Source organism: Manduca sexta, chromosome 8 (assembly GCF_014839805.1).
Source record: "Manduca sexta isolate Smith_Timp_Sample1 chromosome 8, JHU_Msex_v1.0, whole genome shotgun sequence".
Classification (NCBI taxonomy): Eukaryota; Metazoa; Arthropoda; class Insecta; order Lepidoptera; family Sphingidae; genus Manduca; species Manduca sexta.
Window position 1 is genome coordinate 3,338,963 of NC_051122.1, and position 15,249 is coordinate 3,354,211.

Genomic DNA, 15,249 nt, shown 5'->3' on the forward strand with positions numbered 1-15,249 from the left:
AAATTATTATAATAACTATTTCATAACTTCAAATCGCACTTAGTCTAGGCTCGTGCTAAATATATCTCTAAACAAATAAGAATAATAACAAATGAAATAATTTGGACTCTACAATTATTGTCCCGATTGTCGTTTCCGCGCATAGTTTGGTACCAAAGAGCCTTGACCAATATCTACAGAAGCTTTCAATTGGCCGTTGGGTCAGAGGCCAGATGCGAAAAGTGGTATTATTGGACACGGCATGCATTGTGAGGAGATTCTTCACTTAAGGTTTGCAACTTGAGCTTCCCTGTCGGAAGTGGATTCATTTTTTATATGCATTGATATTTTAAGATACGTATAGAAATGTAAAAAAGGAACTTTAAAGACAAAGAGACATAATATATAATAATGTCAAAAAGTATTCTAATTCCGAATTTTTTTCTAGAATGACAGTTAGGTACTATTTTTTTCCAGACAGAAGGTAAGAAACGAAATGAAACAAAATATTCATCAAAGTTGTATATTCATTACAGATTCATATTTGTGGTTCAAAATGTTCGCATCCAGGGTACCGCGCGGAACACTCTCCTTCCTTTGTATGTGCTGCATCATATTCCTGGTCATCTGTATCCTCAAATTCCTTGCCCTTTGGAAGTCTGAAAACATTAGTGTTTTTGATGAGAGCTCCATTTTTCGTAACGTTTATTGCAGGTGAAAAATGCTTTTCTATTTTATTAATATTCGTAGTTTTTAATATAATGTCGTATAGAGAGATAGGTAAATATGAGTTTAAGTAGTTTGGACACAATGAGTCGAATCTACGCAAAAATATCAAAAAAGGTTCTAATAGTTTATGGAATGATCAATTTAATCCATATTCCACTATCGTCACCCCAAAAACAATAAAAAAACTGCATCAGCTAAACATGAAAATTCTTAAAAAAATTCCATAGGTAAACTAAAATTTCATCGTAAAATAACTGATGAGAGATATTCCCAGCCATAAAACGCGAAGCATAAATACTCACGTAAATATAACCCTCAGGAACTCCTGGAGGAATGTGCCTTGAACGGGCGTGTGCTTCGCTGCTTCGCATAGTTTGAAAAGTACGCACTGGCGACCGTCCCCTCCCAGCCTGAAAGGAATTATGTGGCGACTTACGACATTGTTCGTTGTTTGAGTTGAGGCACTGTCCGAAATTATTATAGTATCAGTTTATTTTAATGCAAAAATATGGGATTTTGTAATTTATTTATTTCATTCTGATAACTTTATCTATTTGTAGGCCTCTGAAAAGGATAACAAGAAACGAAAAAAAAGGAAGAAACTCAGTATTTTGCCTCCAAGCAGCATGTAAGCAACTAACATTACATTACAATTTGGTGAATATTCCGCAGCGCAATATGAAACTTTTCAACGTTAAATTAAAAAGTTAAAGATATGAGCAAGACAGCTAATCAAATCGCAGCCGCAGCCAACTCTAATAGTAAAAAAAATACACGAACTAACTAATAGACGTATATATTATCTGTTTGATTGAATGTTGTAATAATAATAACGCAGTATAATATATTTTCAATGCTGTGTATAACTGTTATTGACTTGCATGTTTGTACCATTATATTATTACCTCTTATTTAATGTATGTTTAAAATGTAATTTGCTGATGTACCATAAAAATAGATGAAGTAATAAACAATTAAAGTTTCACTCATCAATAACTTGTAAATAGACCAGTTTACAATAGATAGCCCATCACACTCTCCGACGAGCTGTTCGTTATTATTATGCCCGATCAATCACCAAAGGGGCCCTAGATCGCTTTGCTCACACCCATTGATCGCATTCAATGTAAACAAAGAGGTAAGTGGGGTCAAAGAGCGTACACCTATGAATACAGCAAATTATGTAGAATAGTCTATCTACCTGCTTAAAGCAATGTAAGACTATGAGCAAAATGTATACGATAAACATCATAAAATAATTCGCATCAATAAAAAAAAATCTAACCAGAACTAAAAATAAAATACTTTATTCTTTCTATTCTAAGACTTGGGCTGTTCTTTCTACATAATTCGCTGGTGAAACCAAATTATAAGTCCTATACATTGCTACTTGATGGCATTAATTGACAATAACAAAAGAAACTATTGCCTAGAGAAAATGACCACGTAATCTGTTTGTCGTGGAAGTGACATTCTGAACGATTTATATATCAACTTTTTAAATGTATGACTAATAAACGTAAAACATAGAACGCAATTTACTTACGCAGTTAGCAATCTCTCAATCCTCTGTAACAATTCTAACCTGTTACTTCTGTGAAACTCTATGCTTTTCTCATCCAAGTGTTCCTTCTTCAGATATTCTCTATTTGTTTGCATTTCGTGCATCTTCATTCTGTCTATTTTCATCTTTAACTTCTCTTTGAATGTCTGGGGTTCGTCCACACTCCGTTTAGCAAATGCTGGGTTGACTATTGGTCTCCTAAGAGCACATGATTAACCGGGATAAAACATTTTTTAATTTATAAATAATAATGAAAAAACAGGGTCATTAAATTTTTGTTATGTCCAACATATTTAACACATTATTGTAGTAATTTCCTGTGCGAATAAATCATTTGCAGTTTTTTGATAAACGGAGTCATTATGATGTGCGAATCATAATAATTTCTAATGTTTTACGTATAAATTAACTATAATTTAGATAACCTATCTATACATTACAAAGTACCATAATTCAATAATAAAATTAATCTTAAATTATTTATATTTTAAAATACCAAGTTCCAGAGACGTCTTTTTCAAAGAACTATCAAAATATATATCTACCATACCTTTTATAAGGAACCCGTGCAATAACTCTTCCGCGTTCGTCGACATAGTTGATATTCCTGACGTCTTCTCTCCTCTGTGCTTTATCTTTGCCAGTGAAGAATTCGGTGAACGTAGGGTCGGCAGGGAGAGTCCACGCGAGCGCCGCCGTACTTCCGTACAAGAAGATATCGCCAATAGGAATGAGCGCTGAAGTTTGCACGCAGAATACTAAAACCAATTTTGATTTAGTTCAACTATTTTATATTGATTAATCCCTTATCAATAAGCATATGTTGATAGTGGAAGAGGCGTTTTTAGTACAAGTGATCTCCGTAAAAGTAGCCTTTAGCACTCTGAAGTAATGTCTACCTATTTGTGAAAAAAAAATCAAAACGGTTTAGTAGGTTAAGAGACTAGTGCGTTCAAAAAACAAACTCTTCAGCTTTGTATAATAGCTCTATACTGTATTATAGATTAGTATTATATGACTCTATACTATATTGTACTAGATTTTGCTCGCGGCTTCATCTGCGTAACAAGTTATTCTGGGATAAAGTTTGGCGAGGTAAAAATTCCGCTATATATTTCCCTGGGTTAGAAAATAGCCGATGTCTTTCCCTAGGTGTTCAAACAAACAATGAAACTCTTCAGCTTTATATACTTATGGGTAATGGTATACATTTTTTCCAAACTGACGCGCACTACGTACTACGCATAATAAAAACGGTGCGGCGCGGCGTCACCTCATTAAAACGTCGTGTGTAAGTTCTTAAAAACTTATTTGGTATCGAGTTAGCATAATAAATTGAACATATAGAGTTGCTTTAACTGCCTCGGTAGAGAAGTTGTACTACGATACGACTGCTATACTGTGATCTTGGGTTCCATCCCCAGGCCGGACAATGTGATATTGTGTGTCTAATCAATATTAGCGCGGAGTCTGGATTTTGTGCCCGATATGGCGATAGGCTCGCCCCTTATCACATCACAAGACGGAACTCACAGGGCGAAAAGTGGAAACACCAGTTGCGCCTCTGCCTACCCCTTCGGACATAAAAGGCGTGCGTGTGTGTATATTGATTTGTTACGAGTTGCATTCCTTGATCAGCTGATATGCAACCCGTGCGACTTAAATGAGCACTTTGCCAGAATGTTTTACGCGACTTCTCTCCTGTTTCAGTCGCTTGTATATGTCACTTACCATCAGGCCAGCGGCATGCTCGTCGCATGTAATTATAAATGCAAAAAAAAAACGTAAAAATAAATTCACGAAATTAGCTTTTTCAATAAATGGTGTGGTGCACAGTTAATTCGCTCAGATATACTTCCAGTAAGAAAAACAGGCATAATAACTGTATGAAGGTCTATCGAGAAATTCAATGTCACCTTGTGCGACATTTTATTTGCACTACATTTTTGAATTTAATAATGGTATCTTAGCATGCGGAATAATTTCTCAACAACAAAAACCATTGACATTATACTTAGTACCATTAAAGGAGTAATTACTTACGAAGCGTAAAATATTAAACAAAACAAAATCAAATTAAAACAATTAGTTGACTTCAATCCTGTATGTATTGTCCAACAGACTCAGTTCATCCAATCCAACACTCCAATTTCTAATAACAAACCCAATAAATCCTATGAACAGAATACTAAAGCATTTGACGCAAATAAGATCACTTTACTCTTACATGATTTACTAAATAAATAATAAAATCGTGTTAAATATATAATCAAACGAGTCCTTGATCTTTTGATGGCGTCATAACACCATAACAATACATTTAGGGAATGCGCGCACGGACGGTTAAAACATCGCCAGCAGTGGCGAAAGGTGAAATTTTCCGAAAGGGATGCAATATATTGGTACTAATATGCATAAAAGCGGTCTGTAAATCGTTCTGATGATAATTAGTTTTTACAGAAATTCCAAATAAAGCCGACAGAAATCGTGTTATATGGACCCTTCGCCATTAATCGGCAATCACGCCTAGATTTATATTACGGCAAAGAATGCACACCCAATATGCATGAATTAATTTCCGCGCGACGATTTTTATACAGCATTCAATAAATTAAGACGTCGATATATGCGATCGCCCATAAACAGTAGAAAGCCATGCAACACCTTAAGTTACAAAATATTGTTCGGTATTCCACAGCGTATGACACACTGCTGCTTCGCGGCAGAAATAGACAAATAACCAAACCAGGCGGACTCTCACACATTATAGACCTTCCACCAATTTATCCCACTTTTACGCGGTAAAAGCAAATTATAAAGCTAAATGCACTCAATTTAAATTATATTAATACAACAGCAAAACTTATCCTTATTTCAACAGACAGAAGGAATCGTGCAAATATCTCAATAACTTAAGCACTAAATGCGACCATTTTGCTAGTCTAGTCTAAGAGATTACTGAGACTAATTCTGCAAATTTACACCTGGTCACAAAAGCAATTTAGTTATTAGCTAATGTTTACTCGTGAGCAAGGCACAAGATAAAGTTAACTTAGAAAATATTAAAATTAAACTATTTTTCGGATTTTATCGCGGTTTTAACAATTTTAGTTTTCTCCACCTCGACCACCACCGCCTTGTGCCCACGAAGGCTGAAAAATCTTTGAAATATCGGAAAATCGAATCGAAAAATTGTTTAATTTTAATGTCTAACATTCGCCTAAACATAAAAAAAAGCTTAGAAAATACTTTTTGCATGGAGAATTTGTTGTGCCGACCCCACAATTTAACGTGGACTAGTAGAAGAAGAATTAATTCAGAAGATGAAGGTGATTTAGAAATTAAATAATTTATGATTATAAGTTCTATGCCATTTTTGTAGCTGATTTTTTTACTAAGCGATTGTCGTCGCGAGCGTTGGTGATTCTACTTGGGAGATTAATTAGGCTCTAACAATCTGTAATATTTCCGCCATGTAGTCCCCAATAAGTAAGTCCTATCTAACCGAATTTTAGTCATAGCGTCCAATCTCAACGGAGATCAGCCAAGTACTCAGGAGATATTATAGTGCACAAGTGTGTGCGCAATACACAGGTACACTCTGTGTTCCTTCATTCTCATAATCCGGTGAGACGACAATCAGACAGGACCGAAGAGAGATCAGGCACAGCACCAATGCCTTTACGTGCTTTTCAATGCACGGGGGTATCACACCGCCAACTTCCTGACTCCGAGCTGCTACTGAGTAATTTTTTAAGATGGAAAAACCCAGTCACAATTATTTTGGCCTGACCCGGGATTCGAACCCAGGACCTCAGCGCGGTACTTGTACCGTGAACAATTACAACTGCGCTATCGAGGCAGTCAGTCCCCTATATATGAAGATATCAACAGTCAACTTAATCAATCTTAATCAATAATCGGGGGCTGATCTCTCTTAGAAAGGATGAATGTTAAGTGATTTTTACGAGCTCTCATACTATCAATAAGATGGTTACCTCACGTCGGTATACCTAAAACTCCATATCGAGCTTGTTACTTCATCGTAAGATAGGAGCCTGTCCTCTTTAGAGCTACGGATGTAGACTGCCTCCACGAATTGTCGGAATGAGTTTTAAGACAAATATTAACCATAATTAAGTATTAATAAATAAATAAATAAATAATCGCTGTCCAGGCGAACACAAAATCCATCCTTCCGTTCATCCTTACCTATAAAGAGAAGTCCCCCTGCCGCGTTTGACTGTGTGAACACGATAAACTCAAGAAATACCAAGATCACATTTTCAGAGACGTCATAATAATTAATAATACTCTATTTTCATCTCCAAACTCTATGGTTCAAAAGGCTTCCTTTCGCAATAATAGTTACAATCTATAGACAATTATACAGCCTACTTACAAGAATATTTAGATATGGCTGCCTCCGTCAATATTTACGCACAGCACGCGGCAAACCTTACACAAATCTATTCGTGTTTGTATGTTTGTAGGCATGTGTGCACAACATCAATAACCAGGCAAATATGCAAAGTGATCTATATACAAGATCTGTCAAGTAAAGACCTTTGAAAAACAAACATAGCGGTGTAATTAACGGCGTACTAAAAACTTTAAAGCTACCTACCCAGTTGTAAAGAACTACCGTCGGGAAATGTTAAGAACCTCTTCCGTCTCGACAACACTCTTGAATCTTCGTTTTCCACTGAGAATTCATTTGTGCTGTTGTCTCTTACACTAACCACGACGTGCAGCGACAATACTAACAAAAACAGAGGTTTCATTTCCAAATTCGAAATGGAACTTTTTAAATCCAACACTGGCCACTTGGAAAAAAAAGAAATTTCAAAAACAGAAGGTAACGTTGCCCCGTACAAAACTTATAACGCACTGTTCCATACTTTAACTCATTGTGGACTTGTAAAGTGTAAAAATGAAACACCAATTAACATGGCCAGTGTCAACTGAGTTACTGTTATTTCGTGCGACCAAATGTTTAATGTTCTCGATAAAAACAAAAAAGGAAATTGGGAAATCATGATTTTGGCACGTGTTTGACGGATTAAGCGGGAGAAGCGATCAAAGATAACATTGTTAGTTTGAAATAAAAATGAAACAATGATTTGTGACAATATGTTATTTTTAATAGGGCTTTTATTTTCTAATCCCCTAGCAGACAAATCTTACTGTAGTTCTCTAATAATTGCAATCATTTAAACTAATGATAATGTAAAAAAATAAAATGCGTTTGTTTCATATGAAAAAATGTAAAACATAAAAGCTTGAGTTATGTCACTTTGTTCGCGGTGATTTGTCCGCCCCTCTACATTCACTTTAACCCAGGGGCAAACATCGATCGTCGGTTGAAGATAAATCGTATAACTCAATTTTTTGATAACGAAAATTAACACTGATTTTCCTTTGAAAGAACAGTAATCATATATTATTATAATATTATAATTATTAAAATATAATATTTTTGTATTGTATACATTGTAGCTTTTAAACATACATTATTAAAAAAAAATCACATTATAACCAACAAAATTGTACAATTAAATCTCTACTTTCAATTGTTTCTTCTATCACTGCCTTTTTATTGAATACTTAGTATTGGATACAAAAAAATGCTTGTAAGCTACTTGGTGGTAATTCAGATGAGGTAAAATCAGAGGTATAAATTCATCTTTATTACGATTTCTTATGTTTACGCGAATGTTAGACATTGGAATTAAACTATTTACGGATTTTATCGCGGTATAGATTATTATTTTCTTCCGATGTTTCGAAGACTGCAGCGTTCATCGGCCGCGACACGGACACAATCCGTAAATAGTTTTATTTCAATCTATATAACTTGTTATAGGAAAAAAAAGTAAAATATAATAATAATATAACAAGATAAAAACTCCTCAAGTAAAGTCAAGGCGTCTTTAAATCTTGTTTTGGATATGAGACGTCATCGCAAACGTAATTTTCCAAATCAGTTTATGGTAATCTAACCGATCGATTGCGGTTCTTTCCTTCGCGATGGCATCAAATATACGTAGATTAGGGAGACCGTACACTGCGATAAAATCGAGCGATTTTGATACATAGCCGCCATTTTTATAATTAAAAATGGCGGTGGTTGCATTGTCATTTAAATGATCAAAAATAATTCGCGATATTTATCAAAGTGCAGTGTAGCCCATAACTTAAGCAAGCTTATGAAATACATGAATAGTATATTAACGATGCAAGCCCTAGCAATTTATGTTCCTAATATAGTATATTACGAATAAATAAATCGAATTCTATCAACAAAAGTAATGGCAATATTCTATCATTCAAAAACATCATATTAAAATTCAATTCTGTTACAAACTAGGAGGTATGAATTATTTTAACCCGTCAATGGTAACAATCTGTGTACTGTGAGACCTTATGAAAATTAAATCCTATAGATTATTCTGTATATCTCTTTGTAAAGGAGCAAAATATGATAAATTCCTGTAAAAACGGTAACAATATCAAAATATGATCAGTAATATCTATTACACTGTTGATCAATAATAGTATTTAATCGTATATATTATTTAAAACATGCAATTTCAAACGTTTACTGCGAACGACGGTGAAAAAAGAAAACGTCAGCCAAATATTGTAAAATGCTAAAGACACGGCAGTATTTATTCCGTTCTCTAAGATCGAAAATCCGTTGTGTACATACTACATATTATATGCAAACCAGCTTTTGCTAGCAGCTCCGCCTCCGTAAATAAGTTTTGCCAGTATCAAAGTCCCGCTTTATATTTTCTTGAGATAAAATTAACCCTATATTTTAATTTAGACTTCTAGCAATACATCGGTGAAAAGTGCACTCAAATACATGAATTAGTTTTGCGTGATGCATGTAGAAACATCCAAACAGACAAAAATACAAAAAACTCTCTAATAAAAACCCCCATGTTTTACTTCAATATCGTTAATGTACAGACATCGGCTAATTACTTTATTATAAATAAAGAAATAATAAATTTGCGCGAAAAGAAATATCGCGAAATTTTCTACGTCTAATACAGCCCGGTCCTTTTAGACGCATTATACAGCCCGCATGCAAGTTCTGAGCAATCTTTTAAAAAGTTGATCTAATTATTCAATGCAGTGATTTTGTCAATATTATATACTTATCTGGATAAGGTCATGCGCAGAAAGTGCGTAATACATTTATTGCATCTATAATGTAATATCGACGAAATCACTCCATTAAATCATTACGTGAACATTTCATAAAATACTTCAGAGCTTGCACTCTATACTTAGCACTTAGCATACCTTGCATAGGATTTAAATAAGAAAATTATATTTTGCATTACATTACACTGTTCACACTTAACTACAATAAACAAACCCGTCACTGGTAACTCATGTGAAGCCATAAATAACTAGTAGCTTAAAATAGGCGAATTTGACTCAAGCGGAGCCTCGTTGCATTCAGGAAATAGAGCATCGCAGGACTCTGATGCATAATGGGCTGCTTCGTATTCCCTGTATACCTCCTCGGTGGCTCCTTTGGGCAGTCTGAAATGGAATTTGTGATGTACGACTTTGCTGATTGAATTTGGAATTAGATATATAATTTTGGAAATATCTGCGCAAGTTAATTTGATTTTATTTAGACTGTGTTTGATCAACAAAATGACGTGATGAACTCGGAATTATAGAAACCATACTAGTATAAAATATAAAGTTTGATATGGCATTGTAATACGCTCGTCACGTAAAAGTATTAAGCTGAGTGAATTCATGTAGGGCCGATACAAAATAATATTTGGAAACTATTACTTGAATACTGATCACATGAACTCCTGCATGCGATAGGTCCCATAACTAGCATATTTGGAATTACGTCTGTCTCAGTGGCATAGTTGTATTACGGTACGACTGCAGTGCTGAACACTTAGGTTCGATTCCTGGGTCAGCAAGTGATATTGGATTTTTGTACTCAGTATCAGCCCCGAGTCTAGTATTTGTGTCGGATATAGCGACAAGCACGCCCCCTACCACGTCATGGGATGGAATACACACGGTGGAAAGTGGGTGCGCCAGGTACGCTTCTGCCTACCTCTATGTGGATAAAAGGCATGAATGTGTGTATGAATATTTAGAATTTAGCTATCAAGAAATTTTGTTTGAAAGAGTGATCATGATGTGGGATGGCGAGATGTAATAATACATTATTACAAGGTATTATGCATAGCAAAATAAAAAATACTTTGGAATTAAAAGAAAAATCACAAGTTCGTTTTAATAGTCATAATGTCAGTAAACATTAAAATATGACATGATTAAAAGGTGCATAATGGTAGAAGAAAATAGTTAAGGATTTGACAAAATCCTATTAATACAACTGCAACATAGTTGTTAATAAAGGGATACGTAGCCAGTATTATGCAAGTGTTAAGTTTGTAAAGGATTTACATTACAATAAGTTACCTGCAGTATTAACAAAGTTGGAGACAACGCGGGCGATAAACACAAATAGTTGGTGTATTGTAACTTTACACATGTTGCAAAATGAAATTTTGCTACAAACGCACCAGAATGCAAGTTATAAAACCCTCAGTAAATATTAGTCAAACCTAAAAGTTTCCAAAGCCAGCATAAACTACCCCTATGCTTACGAAATATGGTTCATAAGCCCTTAAACTGAAGGTCCAATAAGAAATAATTTAACAAAAACCCAGATCTAAGGTTTGTAGAACTTTTAATAGAATACTTTACTAGATGTGTCTACTCTCGTATGCAAGAGTCTGCCTTAGTTTATTTCTAACGCAAAGCTTCAAGGTGTAAGCATTAATGTGTTCGGTTTGAAGGAAATTTACCCAAAACAATTGCTGGACGTTATAAGAATTAACATGAGGATGAAGTGCGAAGTGCAGTGCGTTGTAATACACTGTTTTGGGTTGTTGCTATTGATATTGTGATTAAAAAACGAATATCAAACATATATTAATATACAATAAACAAATTCAAAATCAACATAACATATTGAAAGCAACAACTGACGTTTGAGAATCGTGTATTTGTCAAGTATAAAATGAAGTTCTACATTTTTATAAATTTCTATGCGCATAAATTGACCGCGTGCGAAGCGAAATACACTATGGAAAGTATTCCAGATTTCTAACAGATGTAGAAATAATTTGAGGAAAATATTTTTGGCATTGATAAAAATATTAAAACAAAGACTATTGAAAAATTCAGTGTTAGGCCTGTTCAAGTATTTAAAATATAGAAGTATTTAATAAAGAATAAATATTCCTAGATTCATATTATAAATGTTAAAGTATGTGAAGATGTATGGCTTATTATAATTTAGACATTAGAGAAAACAAAATTTGCATCAATATAAAGCGAAGAAAAGAATGGAAGAAAGAAAACATTAATTTGTCATAATAAACGACAACTTTCTTCAAAAATGATTCTTTTAGTCCATTAGAGGAATTTGATGCAGACAAAACCACATGCATATACCTTTACATACATACCCACATATTAGGTATGTATGTTAAAGTAGAGTTTCCAACGATGCCGCGTTTACTATGCGTTTTCGTTGCGTTTAAACACGGCGGGTAATACGGCCTGTGATTCAAATACAGTGGTTACATAATGATTATACTATATCCATTATATTTCCAATTAACGCAAGCTTCCAAATTAGGATCTATGACGTAGCAGTTTACATAAATTAATAATGAAGTATTTACGTCACACATACTCCCGACCCATAGATACTAGTATTATCAGGGACTAAGGTACTTGGCCAACAACCGGACACGAAATAAATATTTTAAAAAATGTTTGGGGTTTAGCTCGTTTTGTTCAGTAAGGTGTATAGTAGGTATACATTGAGAGAATTTATAGAAATGAGAAAATTCTGTTCAAAGAAAAAATTAACTCGTTAACTATATATTAATACTTACAGATTAAGCATCATAAATATTTTTTTTCGTATTCGGTAAAAAGTCCGCACTGCGCCTGATGGTAAGTGGAATGGAGTTCAATAGAATGACGACTGGCGAGAGATGATTAGCCTTTGGCAGTTGACACAATTATGTCTGTTGGAACCGGTTATAAACAGGCTAATCCCGGAGCGCGACACACTTACGTGAGCCATTATGGCAAGTTTTAACACCTTGTGTGCGGCGGTCGCTATCCGGACGGATATAAAATATATCCTTCGTTTGTGGAATGGAATCTATGACTTATAGAGGCGTTTGTAAAACTATACAAATTCCATTAAAATTTTAGATCGAAACCTTACTAGCGGTTAAGCCCACCTCTGGGGATAAATGAAAGGAGGGAAAAGGGAGTGCACTAAATAAATAACTCACGAGAAGACAGCTCTCAATATCTCCTGTAGAAATGTTCCCTGGGGATCATTGTTCGTCTTGCCAATCACGCATAAAGTTTTTAACAGGCACTGCTTTCCATCCGTGCCTAGGCTGTAAAAAAAGTTCAGCAATAAAACGGAAATCACCAAATTAGAAATCGGTCTTATCATATTTACTTATGAACAGCATCCATTCAACTTTAGTGTTTTCAATTTTATCTTTTAGTCCCTAAAATTAATTTACTATGGAACAAAATGTTAAAAAATGAATGCACTAATAAAAAGAAACATAAATACATGTGAATTAGCATTAAATGTTTGCTATTTTTTTTTCTAGTCTTATTACGACTCCTGGCTGGTTTTAAAAACTTGGACAAATTTCAGGCCAGTAAATAATAACATATTAAAGTTATTAGAATAAATTAATAAATTCTCAACAGTTAACTACCATCAAAGCCAATCATCCGTAACGCCTCATAGACTATCGATGAATAACTTGGTGAATTGAATATGACGATGAACTACGGAAACGAATAAACTCGAATAAGCTATTTACACTCGTATTCGTGACTATTCGTCTGTACTCAGCAAGTATCAAAATCAGGTGCAAAATCAAATTCAACGTGACAAACATTCCAAATTCAAAATTTACAAAAAATTAAATCATTTACACACCCTCGTAGCATGGTTTCGATTTTCTGGTATAACGAAAGCCTACTACTCCTGTGCAGTCGGTCGCTCGGTCCCGAGCTATTCAAAAACCAGCGGTTATTTTTCGAGCCATGCATCTGTTTCCTGTCTATTTTAAAATTTTCTACACTTTTTACGATTTGGTCGGTGTTTGCAGAGTCCACGCTGCGTTTGGCGAACGCTGGATTCACTATGGGTTTCCTGAAAGTTTATTTGCGTGTTACTCGGTGTTAGTTTTCGAATGTGGAAATAATTCCTTATGTTTATCCATCAAGGCATAGTAGTTGTAAGTTGGGTGTTATTATGACATTTTAAATGTTAATAACACTTCATTTACTTCAGGCACTTTTGTTCTAAAATGAGCGTGATCTGGTACGTAACAAAAAATCCAATAAATATCATTAATGATACCTTTTATAAGGTCGCTTGTACAAAATTCTTCCATCATCATTGGTGTAGTAGATGACTTTGGAGTCGACCCTACGATGTAAGGGATCGGCGCGGTGGTTGAAGGGGGAATAAGGGTCTTGTGGGAGTTCCCAGGCCAGAGCAGCAGTGTTCCCGTAGAGGAATATGTCACCAATCATAGTTAACATCGGATACGTTGTGCAGAATACTAGAAGAAAATGATCAGGAAACATCAAAGTGATTCTTTACAAGTTACGGTCTGATCAGCTCGCGTATATAGGATATATGCTAGTTAAGTCATATTTTATCCAGGGTGGATTTATAGGATAGGGCATGTAAAGCAGCTAACTTAAACGCTGTTACAAGAAAACTTTCTTAGAAGCCCGTCCATTATCATGTTTTTTTGGCGTTAATGAAAAGGCAAGCTTGCGGTTTTCCTGATGGTAAGCGATACGACCGCCAATAAATAGTAGAAATGCTGTCCAACAATTTAAATTACAAAGCATTATTTGGGATTCCTCGCTTAACGCCTACGCCCGCCATCCTGAGACATGAGATGAGATCTTAAGGCCAGTAGTTACACTGGCTACAATGTCCTTCAAACCGGAACACAACAGTGACTACACACTGCTACTTGACGGCAGATTTAGACATTGCGGTGGAACCTGCCCAGGCGGACTCTCACATATGAGAGACCTACCAGTAAGTATTTTTAAAGATATTAAGAACTGCATTCACATATTTTGATATAAATGTACAGTCAACAAGATAATGACCTATTTACTAATAACTTTTTTATGTCAATCGATATTGTTCCTATAAGTATCAAAAGACAATGGAGTCATTAGAGATTTGAGTACTTTTAAGATCATAAATTGCAAAACTTTCTCCGTACATTTTGTAAAAAGACGACTCCAATACCCTTTTAAACATAAAAACACTGTTAACAATAACGGTATTCTCTTAGTGTAAAGGGCCAATCTAGCTAAAAATTGCAAAGCTCATTATAAATTTGATAAAAAATTTCAAAATTTCAAATTAATACCTTTTTATGACGCCACTTAAATACCAAATCCTAGACCAAACTATTGAAAAAGTTCGACCAGAATATATAAGAACTATAAAAACTTCCACTTACCCAACTGAAACGAACTGCCTTCAGGAAATATAATAAACCTCTTCCTTCGCGATAACACCTCACTTTTTCCCTCCAAAACCTCAGTCCCATTGACATCGCGACTCCCTTCAGACAATGCCATACACAAAAGCATCACAAAAAATATCTGGTGCATTGTCATGTTTTGTTGCATATTTTTCTCTGGATGTCTGATCTCTAGATGGGAGATAATCTCTCTAGGGATGTACCGTTAATCATGACCTGCCAATAACGCTACGGATACCGCTACGTGATAGATAAAGGGTGTTTGCTATAGTATTATAAGCATATATCTATCGGTATTATAAGCATAGGTAATAAAGTAAGAATGATTTCTGCTGAACT

General features: G+C 34.8%; 2 protein-coding genes across 2 annotated transcripts; both read right to left on the minus strand.

Annotated features, from left to right (window-relative positions):
* Positions 1-1,500: 1,500 nt before the first annotated feature.
* Positions 1,501-7,144, minus strand: LOC119188620. The gene is made up of 3 exons (XM_037436353.1): positions 6,900-7,144; positions 2,823-3,030; positions 1,501-2,470 (listed from the first exon to the last, which is right to left on the minus strand). Exons 1-3 carry the CDS (start codon positions 7,054-7,056, stop codon positions 2,251-2,253), a joined length of 585 nt encoding a protein of 194 aa, XP_037292250.1. The 5' UTR covers positions 7,057-7,144; the 3' UTR covers positions 1,501-2,250.
* A 250-nt stretch (positions 7,145-7,394) lies between these two features.
* On the minus strand, positions 7,395-15,088 carry LOC115444168. Its single transcript, XM_030169839.2, has 5 exons — positions 14,887-15,088; positions 13,752-13,956; positions 13,326-13,541; positions 12,652-12,762; positions 7,395-9,835 (listed from the first exon to the last, which is right to left on the minus strand). The coding sequence occupies exons 1-5, from the start codon at positions 15,056-15,058 to the stop codon at positions 9,700-9,702; spliced, it is 840 nt and encodes a 279-aa protein (XP_030025699.2). The 5' UTR covers positions 15,059-15,088; the 3' UTR covers positions 7,395-9,699.
* Between the last annotated feature and the right edge of the window lie 161 nt (positions 15,089-15,249).

What these genes read in the sequence shown, in the direction of transcription:
- LOC119188620 (XM_037436353.1), bottom strand. Translation starts at nt 7,056, where the DNA reads ATGAAACCTCTGTTTTTGTTAGTATTGTCGCTGCACGTCGTGGTTAGT. An exon ending in CGGTAGTTCTTTACAACTGG is followed by an intron (nt 3,031 to 6,899) that starts GTAGGTAGCTTT and finishes AATTGGTTTTAG; the next exon opens with TATTCTGCGTGCAAACTTCA. An exon ending in GCACGGGTTCCTTATAAAAG is followed by an intron (nt 2,471 to 2,822) that starts GTATGGTAGATA and finishes ATGTGCTCTTAG; the next exon opens with GAGACCAATAGTCAACCCAG.
- LOC115444168 (XM_030169839.2), bottom strand. Translation starts at nt 15,058, where the DNA reads ATGCAACAAAACATGACAATGCACCAGATATTTTTTGTGATGCTTTTG. An exon ending in AGGCAGTTCGTTTCAGTTGG is followed by an intron (nt 13,957 to 14,886) that starts GTAAGTGGAAGT and finishes ATTTTCTTCTAG; the next exon opens with TATTCTGCACAACGTATCCG. An exon ending in ATATTGAGAGCTGTCTTCTC is followed by an intron (nt 9,836 to 12,651) that starts GTGAGTTATTTA and finishes ATTCCATTTCAG; the next exon opens with ACTGCCCAAAGGAGCCACCG.